This window comes from Anolis carolinensis, unplaced genomic scaffold (assembly GCF_035594765.1).
Source record: "Anolis carolinensis isolate JA03-04 unplaced genomic scaffold, rAnoCar3.1.pri scaffold_10, whole genome shotgun sequence".
Classification (NCBI taxonomy): domain Eukaryota; kingdom Metazoa; phylum Chordata; class Lepidosauria; order Squamata; family Dactyloidae; genus Anolis; species Anolis carolinensis.
This window is the reverse complement of record NW_026943821.1, coordinates 16,036,394-16,064,363: the sequence shown is the minus strand read 5'-3', so window position 1 is coordinate 16,064,363 and position 27,970 is coordinate 16,036,394. Positions and strand designations below refer to the sequence as shown.

Below are 27,970 nucleotides of genomic sequence, written 5' to 3'. Positions count from 1 at the left end.
TCAATACAAACAGTGGGGTTTTTAAGAGAAGAGGGGGAGTTCAAAAGCAAGGTATCTTGGGAGGGATGCAGTGGTGTCTGGCTCTCCCTGGAGTGGGGTAGATGGGGCTCAGGTGATCCGAGGAGAAGGGAAGAAGAGAAGAAGCCTTGCCCAGGAACCCGGCGCGGAGATGCTGGCCACCAGGCAAGGGCGGCGGAGGGGGAGCTCCTGAGAGGCTCTTAGAGCCCAACCCGGAGGAGCGAGGGAGGGAGAGAGAGAGAGGAGGAGGAGGAGGAGGAGGAGGGAGGAAGCAAGCAAAGGGGGGGGGGGGGGGTCTCCGCTTTGCGGTGTCGCCGCGAGAAAGGAAGACAGGCAAGGCGGCTGGAAGATGGTGTGTCGGCTGGGGCTCGGCGGGGCCGGCGCCCCTCTGCTCCTGCTGCTGCTGCTGGCGGGGCCCGGCGCGGGTCGGAAGCCCCCCAAAAGGAAGTGCCCGCTGGGCTGCACCTGCACCAAGGACACCGCGCTGTGCGAACGGGTCAAAGAGATCCCCCCGGACCTGCCTCAGCACCTCGTCTCCCTGTAAGCCTCCTTTCTTTTCAAACCTAGAGATATGTCTGCCTATAGCGGGTGGGGGTCGCAGTGCCTCCATCAACAAGCGAGCCTTTGCCATCCCTTATTAACCCTTTCCCCATCGCCTGCTCCACATGGAGTCAAAACATTGCCTTCCTCTGAGCTACTCCACTAACATTGGAGACCCAGATGGGCCTAATAGGGCTGGTGGACATGGAAACCCCTCTCCATGGTTGCTTCAGGGGCAGACAATTGGTTGGAAATGATCAAGGGCCTGGAGGACAAGCCCTATGAGGAGCGACTTAAAGAGCTGGGCATGTTTAGCCTGCAGATAAGAAGGCTGAGAGAAGACATGGTTGGCATCGATGAGAAGCCAACAATGAGACATGATTGATGACAAGCATTAGATAGCCAAACCCATATGGTATTATCTGGTATTTATTAGGTCCCTATTTTATTATCTGCGGCCCCTGGTGGGTCTAGAGCAGGGGTCCCCAAACTTTTTAAGCCGAGGGCCAGTCCAAAATCCTTTAGACTGTTGAGGGGCCGGATTATCATTTGAAAAAAATACAAATTCCAATGCACACTGCATATGTCTTATTTGTAGTGCAAAAACAACAACAACAACAACGAAAGAACAATACAATATTTAAAAATAAAAACAATTTTAACCAAAATACATTTATCAGGATTTCAATGGGAAGTGTGGTCCTGCTTCTGGCCAATGAAATAGTCAAGTTAATTAGGGTTGTTGTTGTTGTTGTTGTTGTTGTGTGCCTTCAAGTCATTTCAGACTTTGGGTGAGCCTAAGTCTACAATTTATTAATTATTTATTTACTACATTTATTTACTACATTTGTATCACACCCTTCTCACCCCAAAGAAACTCAGAGTGGCTTACAAATTATATGTACATACAATATATTATATTATTAGCATGGCACAATATTAGCATTATATATTACTATATTGAACTATACCACTATACTGTAATATTATTAGTAATATTATATGTAATATATAATATATAATTAATATTATCATATGGTATTATTATTAGTGTTATATTGTATTACATTATAATATTATCAATATTATATGTATATACAATATATTATATTATAAAACTGAGGGCGGGGGCCAGGTAAATGACCTCGGAGGGCCGCATCCGGCCCCCGGGCCTTAGTTTGGGGACCCCTGGTCTAGAGGCTCCTGAAGCAGGTTTTAGCCAAAACCTCCTATCCTCATTCTTATTCCTTCAACTGGAAGTGCCTGTCATAAACCTCAACAGAACTATGAACTACCTAGAAATGCCACAGAACTATCACTAAACTATTATTTCCCCTTCTCTATCTATTCTACAAGGAGCCTCCGGTGGCTCAGTGTGTTAAAGCACTGAGCTGCTGAACTTGCGTACCAAAAGGTCCCAGGTTCAAATCCCGGGAGCGGCATGAGCAGCCACTGTTAGCTCCAGCTTCTGCCAACCTAGCAGTTCGAAAACATGCCAATGTGAGTAGATGAATAGGTACCACTCTGGCGGGAAGGTAACAGTGCTGCATGCAGTCATGCCGGCCACATGACCTGGAGATGTCTATGGACAACGCCGGCTCTTTGGCTTAGAAATGGAGATGAGCACCAACCCCCAGAGTCGATCACGACTGGACTTAACGTTAGGGGAAACCTTTACCTTTTACTTTATAGTGTTGTTGTACAATATAGTAATATATACTGCTTATATTGTGCTATACAAATAATATAATATATTGTATGTACATAATATGATTTGTGAGCCACCCTGAGTCCCCTTCGGGGTGAGAAATGTAGGATAGAAATGTCACTAATAAATAAATAAAATAAATAATGAGGGCTGGTGGACATGCAAACCCCACTCCATGGGATGCTCCAGGGGCAGACAATTGGTACATATATTGTACTATATTAACCCTGCAGAGACTGCTTTCCTCATCGCCTGCTCCACATGGAGTCAAAACATTGCCTTCCTCTGAGCTACTCCACTAGCATTGGAGACCCAGGTGGGCCTAATAGGGCTGGTGGACATGGAAACCCCTCTCCATGGTTGCTCCAGGGGAAGACAGTTGGTTGGAAATGATCAAGGGCCTGGAGGACAAGCCCTATGAGGAGCGGCTTAAAGAGCTGGGCATGTTTAGCCTGCAGATGAGATGGCAGAGAGGAGACATGATTGATGGCATTGATGGCATGATTGATGACAAGCATTAGATAGCCAAACCCATATGGTATTACAATAGAGTCTCACTTATCCAAGCTAAATGGGCCGGCAGAAGCTTGGATAAGCGAATATCTTGGATAATAAGGAGGGATTTAGGAAAAGCCTATCAAACATCAAATTAGGTTATGATTTTACAAATTAAGCACCAAAACATCATGTTATACAACACATTTGACAGAAAAAGTAGTTCAATACGCAGTAATGTTATGTTGTAATTACTGTATTTATGAATTTAGCACCAAAATATCACGATATATTGAAAACATTGACTACAAAAATGCGTTGGATAATCCAGAAGCTTGGATAAGCGAGGCTTGGATAAGTGAGACTCTACTGTATCTGGTATTTATTAGGTCCCTATTTTATTATCTATGCACTTTTATCTCATTATTGTATGCTTGCATAGATGTTTCAGTTCCTGCACCTGTGTAGACGGCAGAACTGTATTTGGTGGCTGACTGATATTAGTTTTATATTGTATTTTGTTTTTATCTTGTTATATTGTGAATTGTATTATGTTGTTTTTATCTGATTATGTTGTTCAGGCTCTGTCCCATGTAAGCCGCCCCAAGTGCCCTCGGGGAGATGGTAGCGAGATATAAATAAAGTGTTATTATTATTATTATTATTATTATTATTATTATTATTATTATTATTATATATGGTATTATTATTATTATTATTATTATTAGATGGTGGCAAAGTATAAATAAAGTTTATTGTTGTTGTTGTTGTTATGCCCATGTATAAATATGTGAGGGGAAGTCATAGGGAGGAGGGAGCAAGCTTGTTTTCTGCTGCCCTGGAGACTAGGGTGCACCGGTGCAGGACCAATAATAATAATAATAATAATAATTAATAATAATAATAATAATAATAATAATAATAATAATAACAACTTTATTCTTATATCCCGCCCCATCTCCCTGAAGGGACTCAGGGCGGCTCACATAGGGACCAAGCCCTGCAATACACAATAAAATCTAATCACATAAATACATTTAAAACATATAAACATAAAATAATAAAACATATAATACATTAAAACATACTCAAGCAATAGCTAATAGTCAGGGGCAAGGCAGACATTGTCTGGCTTCAAACTACAGCAGTGGTTCGCAACCTGTGGGTCCCCAGATGTTTTGGCCTTCGACTCCCAGAAATCCTAACGGCTGATAAACTGGCTGGGATTTCTGGGAGTTGTAGGCCAAAACACAGGTGGAGAACCACTGAACTGCAGGAAAGGAGATTCCACCTGTATATTAGGAAAAACTTCCTTACTGTGAGAGCTGTTCAGCAGTGGAACTCTCTGCCCTGGAGTGTGGTGGAAGCTCCTTCTTTGGAGGCTTTTAAGCAGAGGCTGGATGGCCATCTGTTGGGGGTGCTTTGAATGTGATTATCCTGCTTCTTGGCAGGGGGTTGGACTGCAAGGTCTCTTCCAGCTCTATGATTCTACGAATTGCATATATTCGTGGGGGATAATGGCAGAGGCCCTGCTTCTCCACACGCCAACATCTCTAGTGCAATGGTGGCTGACCGAAATGTTCACATACATCCAAACCTTGCCCGGCTCCCTGATTTTACCAGGAGACCAAAATGTGCCTTGGAAATCTTGGTCCCTACAGTGACTTCCCAATACATTCCCTACTAATGCTCCCATATTCCCCCACCAGTATGGTCAACAAACATGCCAATGGGGTGATAGACTAACACACTTAGTAGGTTCCAAGATGGGAGAAAGCTGCCTGAGAAAAATGGGTGGAAAACCTTCTGCGGCCTTCCAGATGTGGACGAATTCTTCCAGTCTAGTCACAGCAGTGGTGGTGATGGTTGTTGCCCCTGCTGTTGTTACGAGAGCTCTGGACGGTCACAAGTTTCCTGCAACCTCTTCAGAGTTTTAGCTTTGATGCTTCAAGACAGCTAATTTAGAGCAGTGGGTCCCAACCTGTGGTGCTTGGACCACCAGTGGTCCACAAGAACTAAAATATAATCCATGGCCTCATCATTACTACTATGGATAATAACATAAGTAAAGGTAAAGGTTTTCCCCTGACATTAAGTCCAGTCGTGACCGACTCTGGGGGTTGGTGCTCATCTCCATTTCTAAGCTGAAGAGCCGGCGTTGTCCATAGACACCTCCAAGGTCATGTGTCTTCGTTTTTAGGACTGTTCCTGGGGTTATTTGAGGTGCTGAGTCAGAAAATTGCATTGACTAGACCACATCAGCTCTAGATTCTTAAATATGTGTTTTTTTAATGGGCAAGCAGATGGCGACTACTGGATGGCATATGTTCTGTATCAAAAACTAGAGCTGATGTGGTCTAGTCAATGTAATTTTCTGAATCAACATTCCAAATAAATCTAAAGTTGACCAAAAGCTGGTTCATATCCCTTTTGGTACAGCAGAGTCTCACTTATCTGACACTTGCTTATCCAAGGTTCTGGATTATCCAATGCATTTTTGTAGTCAATGTTTTCAATACATCATGATATTTTGGTGCTAAATTCGTAAATACAGTAGAGTCTCACTTATCCAACACTCGCTTATCCAACATTCTGGATTATCCAACGCATTTTTGTAGTCAATGTTTTCAATATATCATGATATTTTGGTGCTAAATTCATAAATACAGTAATTACTACATAGCATTACTGCTTATTGAACTACATTTTCTGCCAAATTTGTTGTCTAACATGATGTTTTGGTGCTTCATTTGTAAAATCATAACCTAAATTGATGTTTAATAGGCTTTTCCTTAATCCCTCCTTATTATCCAACATATTCGCTTATCCAGCATCCTGCCGGCCCATTTATGTTGGATAAGTGAGACTCTACTGTACTGATATTGGAGAGTGGTTCCTGGTCAAAGTGGTCCCTGGTCAAAAAAAGGTTGGGAACCACTGATTTAGAGAGAAATGATTACCATTATATAAAAAGGTAAAGGTTTCCCCTGACGTTAAGTCCAGTCGTGTCTGAATCTGGGGGTTGGTGCTCATCTCCATTTCTAAGCCGAAGAGCCGGCGTTGTCCATAGACACCTCCAAGATCATGTGGCCGGCATGACTGCATGGAGTGCCATTATATAGGTGACACCAAAGAGAAAGGAATTGATGGTGTGTGAATCTTGCAGAGAGGACTATAGATGCTGCCACTTTATCAAACATGTCTCCTGGGTGACTTCTTTAGCTGGTGCCTGAATGCAAGAATGCAGCCTAGAGATAGGATCTCTCCCCTGCTTGAACCAAGGATTTTATCACTTTTAAACTTATTTATTATGCAATGCTTTTGTCACGAAATAAATAAATAAACCAAGGATTAAAAGCAAAGTGAAGAATCCAGGGAAGCTGGAGGTGCATATCCCTACAGAATTCACCACTTTGGCTGCAGCATCCAGAAAATACACTAATAAAAATTGAGCTAGATTTAGTTACAGTGACTGCGGTGAAAGCAGGGAGGGAGGGAGAAGAAGGTTTTTGAATATATGGTCCTTGGTTGATTTGTTAGCCTATTTTCCAGGCTGGTACTTCAGTATTTTCAAACATGGTTAATTCAAGTGCTCACAGGGTGTACAGAACGTACCAGGCCTGCTGCTGGTGCTAGTGATGCTACAGCTGGCTTTATTCTCTGGATCGCCCAGCTTCCCACTCTCTTCTCTCTCTGTCTGCAGGTCTCTCATTCGCTCAGGGTTCACCGTGATCCTGGAGGGCAGCTTTCAACAAGTGCCATCTCTTCAGCTGCTGTAAGGATCCTGATACTTTCGTTGTGAGTGGGGTGTGTGTGTGTCTATGTCTATGAGTGTGCGCACTCATCCATCATCTGCTGTGTGTAGGTGGTACCTGGGAATATGTCTGCTTATCAATCAATCTCCCAAACAGTGTGTCTGTTTATGTGCCCTATAAATATGAATCCCTTTACTCTGGCACAAGTGAATTTGTTTTGCTGTGTCTCACTGGGGAAAGGCATATATATACTTGTTTGGTCTGAGAGGAGTATGTAAGTGAATCTAGTGTCTGCCCTTCTGTCTGTTTGAGACAGTAGTAACACTGCAGCTTGAGAACAGGATGTGTCACCCAAATCCTATTTGGTTCACCACTCCTGCAAACACATCCATGAAAATTAAAGGAAAAATAAACATTTCGACTCCTAGAGGGGTGACATTACTTTGAAATGGGATGCAACCCTCTGGTCATATTTTGACTCCCTAATAGAGGTTATAAAAATGTTAGAAAGTAATAGAACTGCCACAACTGTGTATTCCTCACTTGTTTACTCAGAAGAAAGCCCCCCCTGAGCCCAATGAGATCTGCACATTGGACCAGAAGTCTGGTCTGGTAATTGGCTTTAGGCAAATTACACTCTCTCAACCTCTTCTGAACAAATCTTGGCAAGTATCAATCAATCAATTTATTAATGCTCCGACCAATGGTCATATGCATTTACAGAAACAACATCAAACATATTGGCATTTTACCGGTAATTGTGCAGTTCCCAGCACATGTTGCACGTTTGCTGCTGCACCTCACAATGTATATTTTGCATGCTCTGTTTTATCCTGCTTGCATCCTACTTTTAACTGTTGGATTTTACAGTGTTTTGTATAGATTGTTGTATGTCTTTCGGGCTGTGTGGCCGTGTTCCAGAAGTATTCTCTCCTGACGTTTCGCCCACATCTATGGCAGGCATCCTCAGAGGTTGTGAGGTATGGATCTCTGAGGATGCCTGCCATAGATGTGGGCGAAACGTCAGGAGAGAATACTTCTGGAACATGGCCACACAGCCCGAAAGATATACAACAACCTTGTGATCCTGGCCATGAAAGCCTTCGACAACACATTTTGTATAGATATTTGTTTGATGTTGTTTCTGTAAATGCATATGACCATTGGTCGGAGCATTAATAAATTGATTGATTGATTGAATCAGCCAAAGAAGTCATTTAATTGACTTTCACTATCTAGGAAATCCCAATTAAGCAACATTATTGCATTCTTGTACCTAGAGATTTTTTAAACATCGTGTCAGAAGCAACTTGGGAACACTGCAAGTTGCTTCTGGTGTTAGAGAATTGGCCGACTACAGAGATGTTGCCCAGGGAACACCTGGATGTGTTGTTAGGAGGCTTCTCTCATGTCCCCGCAAGCTAGAGCTGACAGACAAGAGCTCACCCCATCTCTCAGATTCAAACCTAATCCAACCTTCAGGTCAGCAGTTCAGCCGACAAAAGGGTTTAACCCATTGTGCCACTACGACTCACATACCTAGAGATGTCAAGTGCCATCTCAAAAGGGCGTTTCTTCCTGTACAAGGGAGAATTGGGACTCTGTTTTGAAGATTGTGCTTCTTGAGAGACACCTATACATTGTTTTGTCCACATTTTTCAAACACATTGAATCAATTATTTGTCCTGCTGATTTACTAAAATTCAAACTGTTAACCATTTAAGATTGTCCACTGGGTTGAAGCAAAGTTGCTTTCCTGAAATCAGTGTTCATGGTCCTGTGAATGTGGATTTCATAAGTGAATGTACATTGTTTCACTGACTCTTTCTGGTGAGTGTACCCTATGGGTGCCTTTGCATGTGGATCTCACTCTTAATGTGTGTGCCCCTTTGCATGCTGAATTAGCCCCTGCCTGAATTAGGAGCATTTGGTTTGGAAGCCCTCTAAGTACAGGATATAAGTGGGAATATCCTTATATAAATTGATCCAGAGAAAGATATCACCTCTGCATATGCACAGAAGCACTACTCTATTCGTTATGATAGATTTCCCATGTTCAAAGTCTGTGTTGAAAAACAGACTTGAAGGGGAAAACCCACTGAAATTTAAGTTCAGAAGTAGACAAATGAGAGTTGAAGAAGTCTGGAGTTACACTTCAGGCACTCCATTGGTGCCACGGTGGTGCACTGATTAAACCCTTGTGCGAGCTGAACTGCAGACCTGAAGGTTGGGTTGCTGACCTGAAGGTTGCCGGTTCGAATCCGTGAGACAGGGTGAGCTCCCATCTGTTAGCTCTAGCTTGAGGGCCCATGAGAGAAGCCTCCCAGCAGGATGGTAACACATCCAGGTGTTGTCAGTGTGGAGGTCAGGGTGCTAGCTGGGTGGGTTTCTTCAGGCTCCATCGATCATCTTCTCCAGCACCCTGATGAATTGGTTGCAATCGTCTGCCTCACCAATTCCTATTCAATGTCAGACTCAAACACATCTGTAGTCTGAAGTCCAAACATTTATTTAATATCTACAAACATATTTACAAAGCATAACAAAAGCCATCGCTCTGAGCTGGCATTCTTCTATAGCCTCTCGCCTCGGCAAGCACAGCTTGACACACTCAGAGATAAGAAAACACATTCCTCAGTCCGAAGGAAGTTCCGACCTCCAAAGCCGGAAACCATGCCTGACAGGTCATAGCAATCACAACAGGCTGTCAGTCAAAACTAGCCATTACTGAAACACACACTCTTGCAAAACAGCAGATACACATACAACCATAATCCAACAGGTGTCTCCTGGTTATGTCTCTGTAGACAGCCAATTCTCTCACACCAGAAGTGACTTGCAGTATGTTCTCAAGTTGCTTCTGACACAATAAAAAAGTCACATGGGCACCTGAATGTCTGTATGAGTGCCCAAAGACAGAAGAGAATCCTTTGGTAGCTACCAGATCACTTGAGAGTCCTGTTAAAAGCCCTGACGCTGTAGTGTTGTAGCTCCCACTTTTGGGATGTTAGTTTCCCTGTTTGTTCCTTCCCCTGAAAACATGGCTGCCCTTCCTTTGTATTTCCCACTTTCTGACCTGCCTGCTTCTCCCTCCCGCACCCTTCCCCTAGCTTGATCACATACAACTCCCTGGAACTGATTGGGGACGACGCCTTTGCAGGACTCGTACACCTGGAATATCTGTGAGTGTGCAAAGATGGTGGGCCATGGGTGGGTTGGGCTGCATGCAAAATGGGAATTTATTTATTTATTTGCAGTATTTATATTCTGCCCTTCTCACCCCGAAGGGGACTCAGGGCGGATCACATTACACATATAAGGCAAACATTCAATGCCTTCACATAGAACAAAGACAGAGACAAACGCAGGGTCCAAGCTGGCCTCGAACTCATGACCTCTTGTTCAGAGTGATTTGTTGCAGCTGGCTGCAGCTGGCTGCTCACCAGCCTGCACCAATGGTAATTGGGTGCTGTATGATGTGCCATAAAGCAGGGAAGTGAGCTTTATGCAGGGAGCTAGTTTGGGGGGTGATAGAAGTGTCATTAATTCATAGGACTGTATGGGAATGGTATGGGGTTGAGTGATTTCAAGAAGTGAAGCCATATTAAAAGCAGGGCAATAAAACAAGCAATCAAAATCAGCTGATTAAACACCTGCCTGTAATTGTTAAAGCAATTTAATTTCATTTTGAAATATCTTTCCATACAGATGAATGTGATCAAAAGCACAGTATTAGAGTTTAGAAAAGTTACGATTCTGGATGATTTATTTGTTTATTTATTGACAGTATTTATATTTCGCCCTTCTCACCCCAAAGGGGACTCAAGGTGGATCACAATGCACATATACATGGCAAACATTCAATGCCATTAGACATATGCCATATATAGACAGACGCAGAGGCAATTTAACATTTTCTAGCTTCTGGCTTCATGAGGGTTGCTCAATTCCGGCCACAGGGGGAGCTGCTGCTTTATCGTCCACTTGTGACACCGAGTCCTTGATGGAGTTCTTCCTTATTCTTCCACATGCTGCTGGAAGTTTTTATGGTGTTATAAATTAGTTAAATTAGCCTCTCCACATAAAGCGGTACCTACATTTCCTACTCGACAGATGTCTTTCAGGCTGCATAGGTCAACAGCAAGCTAGACTATTTAATGGTCGTGAGGTCACTCCAACCCGGGCTGGCTTCAAACTCATGACCTCTCAGTTAGTAGTGATTTCTTGCAGCTGGCTACTAACCAGCTGTGACACAGCCCGATTGTTCTTGGGATGCCTCAGGTAACATGACCATTGGGTGGATAATTCCCAAGCAGACCAGTGTTACTCTATTCATCTTTCCATGTGCCTACAGTTGTCTGCTGTTGCCATTTTTTCGGCAGCGACAGCACTTCAACCATGGAGGCCCCAATGGTGCAATGGGTTAAACCCTTGTGCTGGCAGGGCTGTTGACCGAAAGGTTTACTGTTCCAATTAGGGGAGCGGGGGGAGCTCCCATCTGTCAGCTCTAGCTCCCCATGTGGGGACATGAGAGAAGCCTCGCAAAGGATGGCAAGACATCAAACATCCGGGCGTCCCCTGTGCAACATCCTTGCAGACAGCCAATTCTCTCACACCAGAAGTGGCTTGCAGTTTCTCAAGTCGCTCCTGACACTAAAAAACAACAACCGTGGAGCCTCCCCAGAAGTATTTATCTGGGATGTGATGGCTCTGTAGCTGAACCTTAAAAATCCAGCTGCTACCACTGAAAAAAAAAATACATGTGAAGAGAGATGCACGTGGCCTTAGATTGTTTCCTGAGTCCAGCACAAGAGAAGGGATCCCTAATGGGTTGAGAGACAATGAAACCTTGTGCCAAGTCAATACATGAATGAATAAATAATACAGTTTTTAAATATAATTGCCCTATGAATTTGCAGGGTTTAGTGCTGTGTGTACCACTAATGGGACACAGAATTAATTTAGGTGAGGGTTTTATCAACATATTCAGCAACTAAAGGACTTATTGATTTTCTTGGGTGTTTTATGTACTACAGACTGTTTGCTTCTATATTGTTGGGATCCAGGTTCGTTGACACAGTTATTGCTGGGATGCATACAAAATGTTGAGAACCATTGTGATAAAATAGAAAAGTGGCTGAATCTTAATGGTTTCTCTCCATGGAAACCTGGGAACTGTAACTCTGTGATGGGTGCTGGGAAATCTATTAAAAGTTCTTCAGCTTACGGTATAATTTTCAGGACTGTCTAGGTGATTCTATGCAGGATTATCTAGTTCATTGCAGTTAAACAGCATTATGAAGCTGGATTATATGGCAGTGTAGGTGAACCTGCATTTATCCCAATTTACGATGGAAACAATACTTTTGCTTTTGTTTTTAAATGTTTTCATTTTTAAAAGGGGATTTAAGGCAATGTAAATAAATAGAACCAAGGTTAAAAAAAATAAATTATCGGTACATAAAAGCATGAAGAACAAAGCATATAACTTTTCAGTGAGGAACAACAGCAAGCTGTATTGTCATGCCTTGCAATTTTAGGCTACCAAATCCCTCTCGCATCACCTGAAGCCATAAAACACATCATTAAACCTTTGGAAATGACTCCTCTCCCCTTTGTGATCCGCTCTCTTCCCTTGTTACTGACTTAACAAGATTGTTTTTCTTTACTTGCAGATTCATTGAGCAAAATAGGCTTGAAATGATCTCCAAGAATGCCTTCCGTGGCCTGAAGAATCTCCTACATCTGTGAGTGTTTCTTGGACATGCTCCCAATCTCCACTTAAGGTTGAACTTAGGGTGGCCACTTAACTAATACCCAGAATACAGCAAACACATCACTCAAAAAGATGAAAAGAGAGGACATAGATGAGCATTTTAGGTGCATATTTATATGTCTGTGTGCAAATATAGGAATGATTAAGGTAAAGGTTTTCCCCTGACAATAAATCTAGTTGTGTCCAACTCTGGGGTTGGTGCTCATCTCCATTGCTATGAGCCAGGGTTATCCGTAGATATCTCCAAGGTCATGTAGCCGGCATGACTACATGGAGCACCGTTGCCTTCCCGCCGGAGTTGTACCTATTGATCTACTCACATTTGCATATTTTTGAACTGCTAGGTTGGCAGGAGCTGGGGCTAACAGCGGGAGCTCACCCTGCTCCCCAGATTCGAACCACTTACAAGTTACGCAGCACAGCGGTTTAATCCGCTGCACCATTGGGAGCTCAACAAGACAATTGAATGATTACCATAACACAAAAAAATACAACTCGTTTTACCATAGTGACAAGATGATCTTCATGGCAGTTCAGTCACATGTTTTGCTGAACAAATTCCTATATGCTCAAAACATAATATTACCCCGCTTTTGCTTTCTTCTTCTATCTTGACCTACATTGTCAGAGGTGGGAAAGCTATGTTTGAACTGCACCACTTCAGGCTGCAGGTTGGGGCTCACAAAAAGCAATTTCCCTTGATTTCAAAAAACTTATATTTTTATTGAATGTAAGGAGAGACGACTCAAAGGCATCTAGTTTTACATATGTGGATGTGTACATATGAGGGATGTTACTGTGGTAACATTTTCATGTAGGGCTAGCAAATAATTCATGTTTTAAATGTAATAATATTTTTTTAATTGTATCAGAAGCGACTTGAGAACATATTCATGTAGGGCTAGCAAATAATTCATGTTTTAAATGTAATAATATTTTTTAAATTGTGTCAGAAGCGACTTGAGAACATATTCATGTAGGGCTAGCAAATAATTCATTTTTAAATGTAATAATATTTTTTAAATTGTGTCAGAAGTGACTTGAGAACATTTTCATGTAGGGCTAGCAAATAATTCATTTTTTAAATGTAATAATATTTTTTAAATTGTGTCAGAAGCGACTTGAGAACATTTTCATGTAGGGCTAGCAAATAATTCATGTTTTAAATGTAATAATATTTTTTAAATTGTGTCAGAAGCGACTTGAGAACATATTCATGTAGGGCTAGCAAATAACTCATTTTTTAAATGTAATAATATTTTTTAAATTGTATCAGAAGCGACTTGAGAACCTTTTCATGTAGGGCTAGCAAATAATTCATTTTTTAAATGTAATAATATTTTTTAAATTTTGTCAGAAGCGACTTGAGAACATACTGCAAATTGCTTCTGGTGTGAGAGAATTGGCCATCTACAAAGATGTTGCCCAAGGCACACCTAGGTCTGTTACCATCCTGCTAGGGGGCTTCTCTCATGTCCCCACAAGCTAGAGCTGACAGATAGGAGCTCACCCCATCTTGTGGCTTTGAACTGGCAACCTTCAGATCAGCAACCCAACCTTTAAGTAAGCAGTCCAGCCGGGAAAAGGGTTTAACCCATTGCACCACCACGGCTCATTATTCTAGTTCTTATATTCACTGCACCTTCTTGCAGCTGTGGTTGTCAGGTCAGGCTTATCCCAGACCATGAGATTTAAGAACTGAAACTGGAGACTGAAGGATGCCACAGGAAATGGGTCATTGTGGTGTTATAAGGGACAGGCCCTGGTGAAGAAGTTAAATATCATGCCTGAAGCATCAGACACAAGAGTATAGAGACAGTCCCCAAGTTATGAACAAGATAGGTTCTGTAGGTTTGTATGTAAGTTGAACTTGTATATAAGTTGAAACAGGTCCATTTTTAAGTGTGTGTGTGTGTGTGTGTGTGTGTGTGTGTGTGTATATATATATATATATTCAAAGGCAGATATGCTCATATATATGTATATGTACTGTATATACTCGAGTATAAGCCTAGTTTTTCAGCCCCTTTTTTAAGACTGAAAAAGCCCCCTTCGGCTTATACTCGGGTGAGGGTCCTGGTTGCCTTATATTTGGGTCAGCTTATATTCAAGAATATATTGTACATTTATTATTTTTCTCTATTATAATTGGTATTATTACATTTATTATTTTTCTCTATTATTGTTGCTGCTATTACATTTATTTTACTCTATTTATTATTATTATTATTAATACATTTATTATTTCACTCTGATCTTATTATTATTATTATTACATTTATTATTCTACTCTGTTTATTATTACATGTATTATTTTCCTGAATTTATTATTATTATTACAGGCATTATTTTACTCTATTATTATTAAAAGGATACGTAAGCACATTTACATTGAAGGAGATGGGAATAATGATTTGATCAGAGTTGGACAGTCTTATCCTAAATTAGAGCTTGATGTAAATATTCAAAAACATTTAACCTACTGATGCCTCAATTATTGTAATTTTATTGGTATCTATTTTTATTTCTGAAATTTACCACCCTCGGCTTATACTGGAGTCAATGTTTTCCCAGTTGTTTTGTGGTAAAATTAGGTACCTCGGCTTATATTCGGGTCGGCTTATACTCGAGTATATACGGTATATGTCTACCGTACACTTCTTCTAAGGTTGTTTTTCTCTCTTTACCCACAGGAATTTGGCCAACAATAACCTGCAGACATTGCCAAGACACTTGTTCCGGGGCCTGGATTCTTTGACTTCAGTGTGAGTTGAAGGGCAAGGGGCAGGGCAACAAATGGTGAGGAATGGCTATGAGTAGGAAGGATTAACAGTTTGTTTCCCATTGTTCTTCCAATTTACTTCTAAAACAGATAGAAAAAGCACATTGATTACAGGTATCTTGGATTCCAGATCCCATCCTGGAGATGGCGGAGTTATGATTCAGCCCACTTGGATTGTACTCAGTTAAGGAAAGTCATAAGGGCGTATCTACTTAACTAACTGGAGGCATTGCAGCTGATGTTATGACCATTCATCCCACCTCCTAAACTTGGAAAAACTATTTCTCTGAATTAGAATATTCCTAGGTTTCTGGAGAGTGCTTCAGAAACCAATGCATTTTCATTGTGCGCTCTCCGCTAGGGAATTTTGGGGACAGTAATGAAAAAAACCCCAAGTGTTGCCAAACAGTGGCAACCGATGTTCAGAATCTTAGCCAAATTCTGAAAGGATTGAAAGGTGGAGAGTAATAAGTGCAATATCAGTGGACAGCAGCCAAGGAACAGGGAAAGGCAGTCATATAAGAACAGTAAGATCAACAATCTCAGAACCTCTTCGCCCAACTCTTAGATGCTATGGCACAACTAACTGTACCTTTAGTGTGAATATATTAAATTATGTATGTTAAAATGTTGATATTAAATTATTAAAAGTTAGTTCATTAAATCTAAAAAAACTGAAATAGAATAATTTTTTTCTCATGTCAGGAGAGACTTTGAGAAACTGCAAGTTGCTTCTAGTGTGAGAGAATTGGCCGTCTGCAAGGACATTGCCCAGGGAATGCCCAGATGTTTTGATGTTTTCACCATCCTTATGGGCGGCTTCTCTCATGTCCCCGCATGGAGCTGGAGCTGATAGAGGGAGCTCATCCAAACTCTCCCCAGGTTGGATTCGAACCGGCAACCTTCAAGTCAGCAACCCAACTATCAAGTAATCAGTCCTGCCGACACAAGGGTTTAAGCCACTGCACCACCGGGGGCTCCTAAAGAATAAAATGTATGCATTATAGTGCTATGTTGATAGTTAATAAAACAGTAATAAATAGAAAAGGAGCTGTGGTGGCGCAGTGGGTTAAACCCTTATGCCGGCGGAATTGCTGACCTGAAGGTTGCCAGTTTGAATCTGCAAGAAGATGAAGGTGAAAACCCACTGAAATTGAAGTTCAAAAGTAGACAATTGAGAGTTGAAGAGGTCTGGGCTTACCCTTCAGGCACTCATTGGTGCCGCGGTGGTGCAATGTGCACCTGCTGAACTGCAGACCTGAAGGTTGGGTTGCTGACCTGAAGGTTACTGGTTCGAATCCGCGAGATTGGGTGAGCTCCTGTCTGTCAGCTCTAGCTTGTGGTGACATAAGAGAAGCCTCCCAGCAGGATGGTAACTGTGAAGAATTTATAACGACTGCCACCAATTTGTAAAGGACTAAGAATGACTAAGGTTCTTTCAGGCAGGGGGAATCTTTTTATCCCACCGCTGCCACCAATTTGTGAGGGATTAATATTCTAAGAATGGCTAAGGTTCTTTCAGGCAGGGGGAATCCTTTTTATCCACCGCTGCCACAAATTTGTAATGTGGCGGCCCCAATTGACAAGGGAGTGCCTCCTATTTCAGCAATGTGCAACCACCAAAGACTCAGGGAGGAGACCTTTTGTTTTTGTTTTCTTTCTTCTTCTTCACTTTAGATGGTAGCGTAACTTAGGTTAGAATATATGCGACAGAGGCTTAGATGTTGAAAGAACAATAACAAGTTTATTCAGGCACAAGCTTGGTTGTTACAATGTTGTTTCTCACTTAGAGGTACACTTTCTTCAACAGTTGCAATAATAACATATTCTCTCTCAAAAGACTTTCTCCTTTCCTTGAGCAGTTTCAACCTTTTTCTTCTCTTACAACCGATGCTATCAACTGATCACTTTGGATCTAACTGGGATTGCTTCCCCTTATCACTCAGACTCCACTACTAACTCAAATAAGTCACTTGACCTATTTAAAACGACTCAAGCAAGAGATCTAAACTTCCCTGGTTCTCACTACCTTAGAACCAGTCTTTCCCTGTGATTCCTTGATCACAGACTGACTCTCTTTTCAAAATCTGCTCTTTTCCAAGTGGCAGTTGGCTCCGCCTACGTTTCTATGGCAACCTGCCTCAGAATGCTGAGCTGGCTACCATACCCCACAAACTGATAATTCTAATACTTACCCTTTTAAAACATATACACACAATTAAACATAACATCTGTAAACCAAAATTCATACTTCATTACAGTAACACATCCAGGCGTCCCCTGGGCAACGTCTCTATAGACAGCCAATTCTCTCACACCAGAAGCAACTTACAGTATGTTCTCAAGTTGCTTCTGACACAATTAAAAAAGTAATCAATAAACTGTTAAAGTTGCTAAAATGGCCAACCCACACAGAAGTGACAAATTGGAACAATGTGAAATGTGAATCATTATTCAAAACAATGATAGTATATGCAGAATAGTGCATTTTACATTTTTGGTGCTTTTTTTGTTTTGGTTTAAAAATGTTTTTTGGTGAGAGTGGCTTCTTTCCTGGCAGGGACTTGAGGGGAAATGCTTTCCACTGCGACTGCAAGTTGAAATGGCTGGTGGAGTGGTTGAGCCAAACCAATGCCTTGGTGGAGCCCATCGAGTGCCGCTCCCCACCTGAGCTGAACCGCACCAGCCTTAGTGAACTCCGTCTCGGGGAATTTGACTGCATCACTACGGGTAGGACATCTCTTTGTCCAACATTGCAATGTTCCCTTTTCTCTATGCTTCACCTACTGAAGGTTTGTGTGTGATATGACAGGGATTTTTTTTTAACGGCCTGTGTGGGTTGTATAGCGGGAGTATCATGATTGACATTTCTAAAGTATTGCATAGTGTGGGAAAAGTAAGTAAAGCTTTTCTCCATCCTCCATAATAATTGAAGTGAAGCGGACAGGAAAGATGTAAGAAAGCATTTCATAAAACCTAGGTTGGAACTAAATGCGACAAGATGCAGTGGTGATGGCCACTATCTTAGATGGCATTATTTATTTAAAGCACCTTTCTCTCATTCTTCAGTCAATTCATCTCCCAGGCCAGTTTATATACATTCAGTTAAAGTGAAACAGACTCTGCTCCGCAGTATTGCAATCTTGTCATGACACAGAAAGAAACAAGGATGGAAAGGAAAGGGGAATAAAGATAGTAGCTTTTCAGCAGCCTTGTCTCCCTTTTGAAAAGCAAAGCATCAGTCCTGCTCCATCTCTCTCTGCTACAACATTATGGGTCAAAATGAAGTCTTAATGCAGTGACCCATTTCCTGCAAGCTCAGAGTAAAAGGGGTTTTTTTTTCCTACCTCCAATTTTCACTTTGCTAACCAAATTTTAAGAAATATCTCTTAATATATTGTGGAGAGGAGGGTGCAGCGTTGTAGTTAATTACAACTTTTTGCTGTATATACTCGAGTATAAACCTAGTTTTTCAGTCCCTTTTTAGGACTGGAAAAAAACCTCCTCAGCTTACTCGGGTGAGGGTCCTGGTGGGCTTATATTCAGATAGGCTTATACTCAAGTATATATGGTATATTTATTATTTTTCTCTATAATTATTGATATTGTTACATTTATTATTTTACTCTATTAATTATTATTATTACATTTATTATTTTACTCTATTATTGTTGTTACTTTTACATTTATTTTACTCTATTTTTATTATTATTAATACATTTATTATTTTACTCTATTTATTATTACATTTATTATTTCACGCTATTATTATTAAAAGGATACATAAGCACATTTACATTGAAGAAGATGAAAATAATGATTTAATCAGAGTTGAACAGTCCAATCTTAAATTACAATTTGATGTAAAGATTCAAAAGCATTTAAACTACCGATTTCTTTGGGCTGTTTTTTGTGTTCTAGTCTTCAAAGGGAACCTTTTAAAGATGAGGGCTTGTGTTGTGAATCAGCAGGGCTCTCCAGAAACAAAAAGCACAGCAGTAAGCAGTATGATGAATAACTATGTACAAACTGGAAAACACATCTGAAATAACAACTCTTGTAAACATACCCAGTTGGATGAACTGTTTATAGTAACCCATGTAGCTAACACTATGGCGAGGTGAGGTGCCACTTTTTGTTCTAGCACAAACTCCTATCTTTTTTCCTTAGATCTTGTTCTCTTTGACACCTTGCCTGAACAATCGCTCTCGGTAGAAACCTTCACCTACAATGGAGAACAGAACTTGGTGGTTGCCCAGCCTTTTACTGGGCGCTGCAGCTTCTTAGAGTGGGACCACGTGGCAGGGAAATTCCGCAACTATGCCTACATCAATGGTGAGATACTCACCCTCTTAAGTCCAGTCATGTCCGACTCAGGGGGTTGTTGCTCGTCTCCATTTCTAAGCCGAAGAGCCGGCATTGTCCGTAGACACCTCCAAGGTCATGTGGCCGGCATGACTGCATGGACCGCCGTTACCTTCCCGCCGTTACCTTACTCACATTTGCATGTTTTCGAACTGCTAGGTTAACAGAAGCTGGAGCTAACAGCGAGCGCTCACTCCGCTCCCCGGATTTGAACCTGGGGCCTTTTGGTCTGCAAGTTCAGCAACTCAGTGCTTTAACATACTGAGCTACCAGAGGCTCCTTGGGTAAACTACAGTGCCCAAAAACTTCGGGTCAACTATCCCAAAACTCTGCCAGTATTTCCAGTTGGCCATGTTGTGTCTGTGTGCCAAGTTTGGCCCAAATCCGTCACTTGCTGAGTTCAGTGTTCTCTGAATACGGGAGAACTATAACTCCCAGATGCCAAGGTCAATCACGCCCATACCCAGCCAGTATGCAAATTTGGCCATGTTGGGTCTGTGTGCCAAATTAGTTCCAGGTCCATCATTGATGGGGTTCAAAGTGCTCTTAGATTGCAGGTGAACTATGCATCCCAGTCCTGACAATTCCTATAAATCATGGTGAATTCTACCCAAACCTCTCAAGTAAGTTCAGTTGCTGTTGAATTCCTCTGTTTGCTGTGTGCCATAGAAAAGGGTAGGAAAGGGTTAAGGGAGAGGTAGTGGGTGGGGTCATACAAATAGAGAGAGAAAGGAACACTGGGATGTGCTCGCTGTAACCTGCAATGTCCTGGGAGAGAGTGAGTTGTTGGCTCCTCAGTACTGGGAACTATAACCTGTTTGTGGAGACCGGAGGCTGGCTGTGTGAGCGGAAACCCTTGCCACATACGCACATACAGATTTTCACTTTTATTATGTACTAGCTGTGCCCGGCCACGCGTTGCTGTGGTGAAGTATGGTGGTATGGGAAATAAAGTATTGAGGAATTGGTGGTAGTTAAGGTAAACGGTCCCCTGGGCTGAGTGGGTTGCTAGGAGACCAAGTGAGCAGAGCTTAGCCTTCTAACTGGCAGCAATTGGATAAAAACAATTATTCCTCTCCCTCTAATTAGGACTTTATTTTTCTTTTCTTTTGTTGTATCAACCCAGAGGCATGGATGAGGGGTTGTGCTGTCAATTTTTGAGGTTGTGGGGTGTTTACTTTTATTGTTTTGTCCGCTGCCGTGATGCCATCACTCTTTTATATATATAGATATAGATAACAAATTAGAAGAAAATGCAGAAGGAGTCTTGGGGTACCTTTAAGATTTATTTCAGTACGCTATTTCAGGAATTAAAATCCTACTTGCTTAGATGCCCTTGATATTCTAACATCAAATGTCAGTGAAAGCTGCAGTTGCTATTCATTCTCTTCTCACTTTTTGACACTTCTTAGGTTCATCCACAGTGGTCTGCAAGCCCCTGGTGATCGAGGGCGAGCTCTTTGTGATTGTGGCCCAGCTGTTCAAAGGCTCGCACATCTACAAACGGCATGAAGCAACAGGCCAGTTCCTACACATGCAGGTGATCGAGAGCTCCCGCATGCGCAAACCCAATGACATTGAGGTCTTCCGCGTAGAAGGAGACTGGTATTTCATCATGGCTGACAGCTCCAAGGCTGGCTCCACCACTCTGTACCGCTGGAATGGTCATGGCTTCTATTCTCACCAGTCGCTGCATCCCTGGTACCGTGACACGGATGCCGAATTTCTGGAGATTGCAGGCAAGGCCCACCTCATCCTGGCCAGCAGCTCCCAGCGTCCCGTCATCTACCAGTGGAATAAGAAGGAGTTTGTGCGCCGCACGGATATCCCTGACATGGATGATGTCTATGCGGTCAAGCATTTCAAAGTCAAGGAGGATGTTTACATTTGCCTGACTCGCTTCCTGGGTGATTCCAAGGTGAGGTTACTGGGGATGACTGCCAGGTCTCTTTTGTCAGGAAAAGGAAGTGTGCATGCATACTAATAAATATATTAGATGTTGTTACTTTTGCCACTATTCTCACCGCACTTATTTATTTTTTACTTCTTTACAGTATTTATATTTCTCGCTTCTCACCCCGAAGGGGACTCAGGGCGGATCACATTATATACATATAGGGCGAACATTCAATGCCCATATACACATAGAACCGAGACAGAGACAGACACAGAGGCAATTTAACCTTCTCCTGAGGGGGATGTTTGATTCTGGCCACAGGGGTGCGTAGCTGCTTCATTATCCACTGTGACGGCACTTCCTCATTCCAACGTCGTAAATTAGTCAAATTTGCCTCCCCACTTTATAAGTGGTAGCTTATTTCCTACTTGATAGATGCAACTATCTTTCTGGTTGCTAGGTCAGCAACCAGCAGGGGCTATTTTTTATTTTTTAATTGATGGGTGCTCACCCCGCCACGGGCTGGCCTCAAACTCATGACCTCATGGTCAAAGTGATTTATTGCAGCAGGCTGCTCACCAGCCTGCGCCACAGTCCGGCCCAGTTTACATCACTCATGTTTCCTAACTACAAGTATCGACTGATAATTTAGAGACAAAACAGTACCTAAGAAAACAACTAAGTATGGGATATGGAAACATGTATTTTCTATCTTGCACAGGAGTTTGAAAAAAAACAAAAACAAAGAATTTTCTTCTCCCACCGTTATATTATGGGATTGTTGTGTTTTTAAAATATTTTTTCTATTTATTCTGCATTTTACGATATTTTAAAATGAAAAATGTTTAAGAGTATCTTCTATAAAGGAGTTTGGCCTTTTGCAAAAGAAAAAAAATACATCTCTTGCACAAAATACAAGATTTTGGACATTTTTTTGTTTAGTTTTGCTTCCACTACTGAGAAAAAGCAGTGATCTTTTTGCTGTTAAGCAAAGGCAAAATCTTAGGATCACTGACAATTTTTGATAGGGAGTCTCAGTGTTGAGGCACATGTTCTTGTTGAGGATGAGAACATTTGTGAATAGGGCAATTTCACTCAGATATATTCAAGCTGCAGTATTAGAACTATAATTTCCAGTTCTGGAGAAGGAATGTTTCCACTTTATTTTGTGTTAATCAGATCTGGATTGTGGCATCTGGTGAGTAATTAATCCATTAATTACTCACCAGCGGAAGTTATTTCAGAACCACTGGCAATTATCTTCGAGAGTTCTTGGAGAACGGGAGAAGTCCCAGCAGATTGGAGGAGGGCGAATGTGGTCCCTATCTTCAAGAAGGGAAAAAAGAACGACCCAAACAATTACCGTCCGGTCAGCCTCACATCAATACCAGGCAAAATTCTGGAAAAGATCATTAAGGAAGTGGTCTGCGAACACTTAGAAACAAATGCGGTCATTGCTAATAGTCAACACGGATTTACCAAAAACAAGTCATGCCAGACTAATCTGATCTCTTTTTTCGATAGAGTTACGAGTTGGGTCGATACAGGGAATGCTGTGGATGTAGCGTACCTGGATTTCAGTAAGGCCTTCGACAAAGTCCCCCACGACCTTCTGGCAAACAAACTAGTAAAATGTGGGCTAGACAAAACTACGGTTAGGTGGATCTGTAATTGGCTAAGCGAACGAACCCAAAGGGTGCTCACCAATGCGTCGACTTCATCATGGAAAGAAGTGACAAGTGGAGTGCCGCAGGGATCCGTCCTGGGCCCGGTTCTGTTCAACATCTTTATTAACGACTTAGACGAAGGGTTAGAAGGCACGATCATCAAGTTTGCAGACGACACAAAACTGGGAGGGATAGCTAACACTCCAGAAGACAGGAGCAGAATTCAAAACGATCTTGACAGACTAGAGAGATGGGCCGAAACTAACAAAATGAAGTTCAACAGGGACAAATGCAAGATACTTCACTTCGGCAGAAAAAATGGAAATCAAAGATACAGAATGGGGGACGCCTGGCTTGACAGCAGTGTGTGCGAAAAAGACCTTGGAGTCCTCGTGGACAACAAGTTAAACATGAGCCAACAATGTGATGCGGCTGCTAAAAAAGCCAATGGGATTCTGGCCTGCATCAATAGGGGAATAGCGTCTAGATCCAGGGAAGTTATGCTCCCCCTCTATTCTGCCTTGGTCAGACCACACCTGGAATACTGCGTCCAATTCTGGGCACCGCAGTTGAAGGGAGATGTTGACAAGCTGGAAAGCGTCCAGAGGAGGGCGACTAAAATGATTAAGGGTCTGGAGAACAAGCCCTATGAGGAGCGGCTTAAAGAGCTGGGCATGTTTAGCCTGCAGAAGAGAAGGCTGAGAGGAGACATGATAGCCATGTACAAATACGTGAAGGGAAGTCATAGAGAGGAGGGAGCAAGCTTGTTTTCTGCTGCCCTGCAGACTAGGACACGGAACAATGGCTTCAAACTACAGGAAAGGAGATTCCACCTGAACATCAGGAAGAACTTCCTCACTGTGAGGGCTGTTCGGCAGTGGAACTCTCTCCCCGGGGCCGTGGTAGAGGCTCCTTCTTTGGAGGCTTTTAAGCAGAGGCTGGATGGCCATCTGTCGGGGGTGCTTTGAATGCGATTTCCTGCTTCTTAGCAGGGGGTTGGACTGGATGGCCCATGAGGTCTCTTCCAACTCTACTATTCTATGATTCATTTAGGCTGGATCTACACAGCCATAGAATGCAGTTTGAATTGACACACACACATGTGTGTATGTGTATTGCAGTTTAATGCAGTTAGATTGCATTTTATGGGTCTGCACTTGACCATATAAGGCATATTCAGACTGCTTTCTATGGCAATGTAGATCCAGCCTTTACTTTAGTTGGATCTTAAAGGGAGCTTTCCAAGGTGCTGAACTGTAACCCAAAATAGATTCAGCATCTTGGACGGCTCCTTTAAATACCAAATAAAGCACAAAATGAATTCAACTTCCAAATGATAATGAGTTTTAAGGTCATTTTAATGTATTTACTGTATTTTAATACTGTTTTTACCACACTGCTATTTTAATTGTTTTTTTTAACTTTTGTATTGCTCTTTTTAAACTGTTTAATGTGGATAGGCAATTTCAAAATCAGCATGGCTTTTCAATTCATTTTTAAAAATTAAATCTCGGTTTGAGTATTAGAAACCCTAATTTGTAACAACTTGATTTACATTTCTCTACAGCACATTTCTTTAGTGCAGTGCTTCTCAACCAGAAGTTTTGGCCTTTAACTCCCAGAAATCCTAACAGCTGGTAAACTGGATGGGGTTTCTGGGAGTTGTAGATCAAAACACCTGGGGACCCACAGGTTGAGAACCACTGCTTTAGTGGATCTGTCATGCGGTGCAGTATGTAGTTGGCTATGTCCTCTGAGGCACCATTTTGTGATATCAGTTTAGAAATACAGTAGAGTCTCACTTATCCAACATTTGCTTATCCAATGTTCTGGATTATCCAACACAGTCTGCCTTTTAGTAGTCAATGCTTTTTGTAGTCAATGTTTTTAATACATTGTGATATTTTGGTGCTAAATTTGTAAATACAGTAATGACTACATAGCATTACTCCGCATTGAACTACTTTTTCTGTCAAATTTGTTGTATAACATGATGTTTTGGTGGTTAATTTGTAAAATCGTGACCTAATGTGATGTTTAATAGGCTTTTCCTTAATCCCTCCTTATTATCCAACATATTCGCTTATCCGACGTTCTGCCGGCTGGTTTATGTTGGATAAGTGAGACTCTACTGTACCTCCTAGTTAGCTCCTGCAAACAAAAGTCTGTTTCCTGAACCACATGCTTGGAAATAGGGTTGTATGTTTTTCAGGCTGTGTGGCCATGTTCCAGAAGTATTCTCTCCTGACGTTTTGCCCACATCTATGGCAGGCATCCTCAGAGGTTGTGAGGTATGGAAAAACTAAGCAAGGAATGTTTAGATATATCTGTGGGAAGTCCAGGGTATGGGAAGAACTCTTGTCAGTTGGAGGCCAGTGTAAATGTTATAATAATAATAATAATAATAATAATAATAATAATAATAATAATAATAATAATAATCTTTATTTATATACAGCCCTATCTCCCGGATGGGACTCAGGGCGGTTTCCAATCATAAAAACAACACAAATATTACTTAACAAACATAATAACATATTATTAAGCAAAGTAAAAATACAATTATAGAAATAAATAACACTTTCATGATCACACTTACATGTTCCAATTAATCACCCTAATTTGCATTGAATGGCCATATCTACTAGCTAATTTCTGCCTGAGGGCATTCTTTGTTACATTCACACTGGCCTCCAACTGGCAAGAGTTCTTCCCACACCCTGGACTTCCCACAGATATATATAAACATTCCTTGCTTGGTTTTTCCATACCTCACAACTTCTGAGGATGCCTGCCATAGATGTGGGTGAAACGTCAGGAGAGAATACTTCTGGAACATGGCCACACAGCCCGAAAGACATACAACAACCCTGTTATCCTGGCCATGAAAGCCTTCGACAACACATGCTTGGAAATGTTTCTTTGTGAACCAGAATTCCCAAAACTTGGCAGGATACTATCCAAAAAGGTAAGTTTTCCCAGCTCTCCTTTCATTTGCCTTCTATTGCCTAGGACTGGTTCTTGCTCTGTGGTTTCCATCATAGAATGCTAAGACTTGATACCAGATTTATTGAAGCCACCCTCCTTCCTGAACTCACGGCAATCTCTTCTACCATCAGGTGATGCATTGGGACGGTTCCATGTTCCGAGATGTCCAGCAGATGCCTTCCCGGGGCTCCATGGTCTTTCAGCCGCTGACCATTGGTGGCTACCGCTATGCGTTTCTAGGCAATGATTACTCTTTCAGCAAAGTGTACCGTTATGACCCCATCACTGGGCTCTTCCAGCACTTCCAAGAGCTGAACACCCAGGCCCCGCGCTCCTTTGCGCACCTCAGCGTGGACCAGCGAGACTTCCTTATCGCCTCCAGCTTCAAGGGCAAAACGCACATCTACCAGCATGTCATCATCGATCAGAGTGCCTGAGGCTGGTGATGGTGGGGTTGTGGGCATCAGCGGAGGGGGCAGCCACTGCGGGGAAGAGAGGAGGTGCCGGAGCGGAAAGCAGCATCAGCCCCGGAGGAAGTTCAGTGCCAAAGGGAACCACCAGGGGGCAGCACTGGAAGCCAATGCTGCTAGTAGTAGAACACTTCTCCAGTGGCCCCAAATGGGAGTGCTGGGCAACAGCTAGCCAGTGGTGAAAACCAGGCCACCAAGAACCATCATCAATTGCTAGTGGGTGCCAAGAATGGCAGGAGGAATCTTCAACAGAATGTTTACCTTATTGCTTTACCCACTAGTCGGTAATAAAGAGATCCAGCGATTTCTGGAGATGGTAGGACCAGAGGCCCGCATGCTTTCAGTGGGGCTAAATGAAACATCATCACCAATGAAACACATCATTCGGAGAGGCAGAACGTTGCCTGTAATCACTCCAAATCGTGTCCCCAGCTAAAGAGTGGATACTCTTGCATTCCAGTTTCATTTCTCATCCTTGACTTGGGATGCTTGCATTTTTCTTCTTTTGCATTTTTCATCCTCTCTCCCAACCTCTATCCCCCTTTAAAGGGGTTCGGTGGAAACCATTACCAATTGCTTATTTTCTCTGCTTGCTTGTTTTTACTACAAATTATTTTACTTTGAAAATGCACGATTTTTTTGAAAGTATTCATACAGTCCAGCACACAATAGTTGTAACTAACAGTGCAATCCTACGCATGCCTGCTCAAAAAGCGAGGGTGTATAGGACTGTGGCTTAAATGTCATTTAAGAAACAGAAAAGGGCTGTTCCAGGCTTTCACTGAGGCAAGCAGCATGATTCCCGTGCATGCTCATATGGAAATCTCATGGCATTCAGTGGCACTTAGCCCCAGACAGACCGAGGTTGCAATTACTGCCTGCTCAGTTGCATCAAATGTGTTTTAACTATCATTTTCAATCTTACACTTTATTGGGTTTATGTTAAAAGGAATTATAGATATGATTTCAGGCATTGTGCCATGTCAAGTTGTTAAAACACAACTAAAAGCACAAACTTAACTTTAAGCACAGAAGGATCTCCCACAGATCTTTACAGGGTGGGGTGGGGTTGAGAAAGAAAAATAAGGCACAGGATAAGTTAAACGCATTGATAGGGTGGGTGGATAGAAGATATGGAACTAAAACAGATTCTGTCAAGGACTTGGACATGGCAGTGAATGGATACAGTATTTATGCTTTACCTGTAAATAACCAGCATGTTGTTCAAATCCATCAGACCTTTCTCCAGTAATGGGCAGCACTGAATACAAGGAATACATATACTAAAGTATTTTATTCCCATGCTGGAATCATAAGGATGTGAGGCTGGGATCACACAGGTGAAGATAGAACACACCACAAGAGGTATATCCCGAAGGACAGACTAATATCCTCTTCTGTCTCCCATTCATGATGTGGGATCCCACATGTGAGCATTGTAAATAAAAAGAAATATATTGTTTGTGGGCTCAGGAGTGACATTAATTATTCCACTGCTATGACTTATAA

General features: G+C 42.0%; 1 protein-coding gene across 1 annotated transcript; it reads left to right on the top strand.

Annotated features, from left to right (window-relative positions):
• The first annotated feature begins 81 nt into the window (after positions 1 to 81).
• lgi4 (leucine rich repeat LGI family member 4) lies at positions 82 to 27,923 on the top strand. Its single transcript, XM_003224938.4, has 9 exons — positions 82 to 558; positions 6,465 to 6,536; positions 9,627 to 9,698; positions 12,192 to 12,263; positions 14,986 to 15,057; positions 17,635 to 17,804; positions 19,245 to 19,409; positions 20,852 to 21,357; positions 26,123 to 27,923. Exons 1-9 carry the CDS (start codon positions 368 to 370, stop codon positions 26,426 to 26,428), a joined length of 1,626 nt encoding a protein of 541 aa, XP_003224986.1. The 5' UTR covers positions 82 to 367; the 3' UTR covers positions 26,429 to 27,923.
• The last annotated feature ends 47 nt before the right edge of the window (positions 27,924 to 27,970 follow it).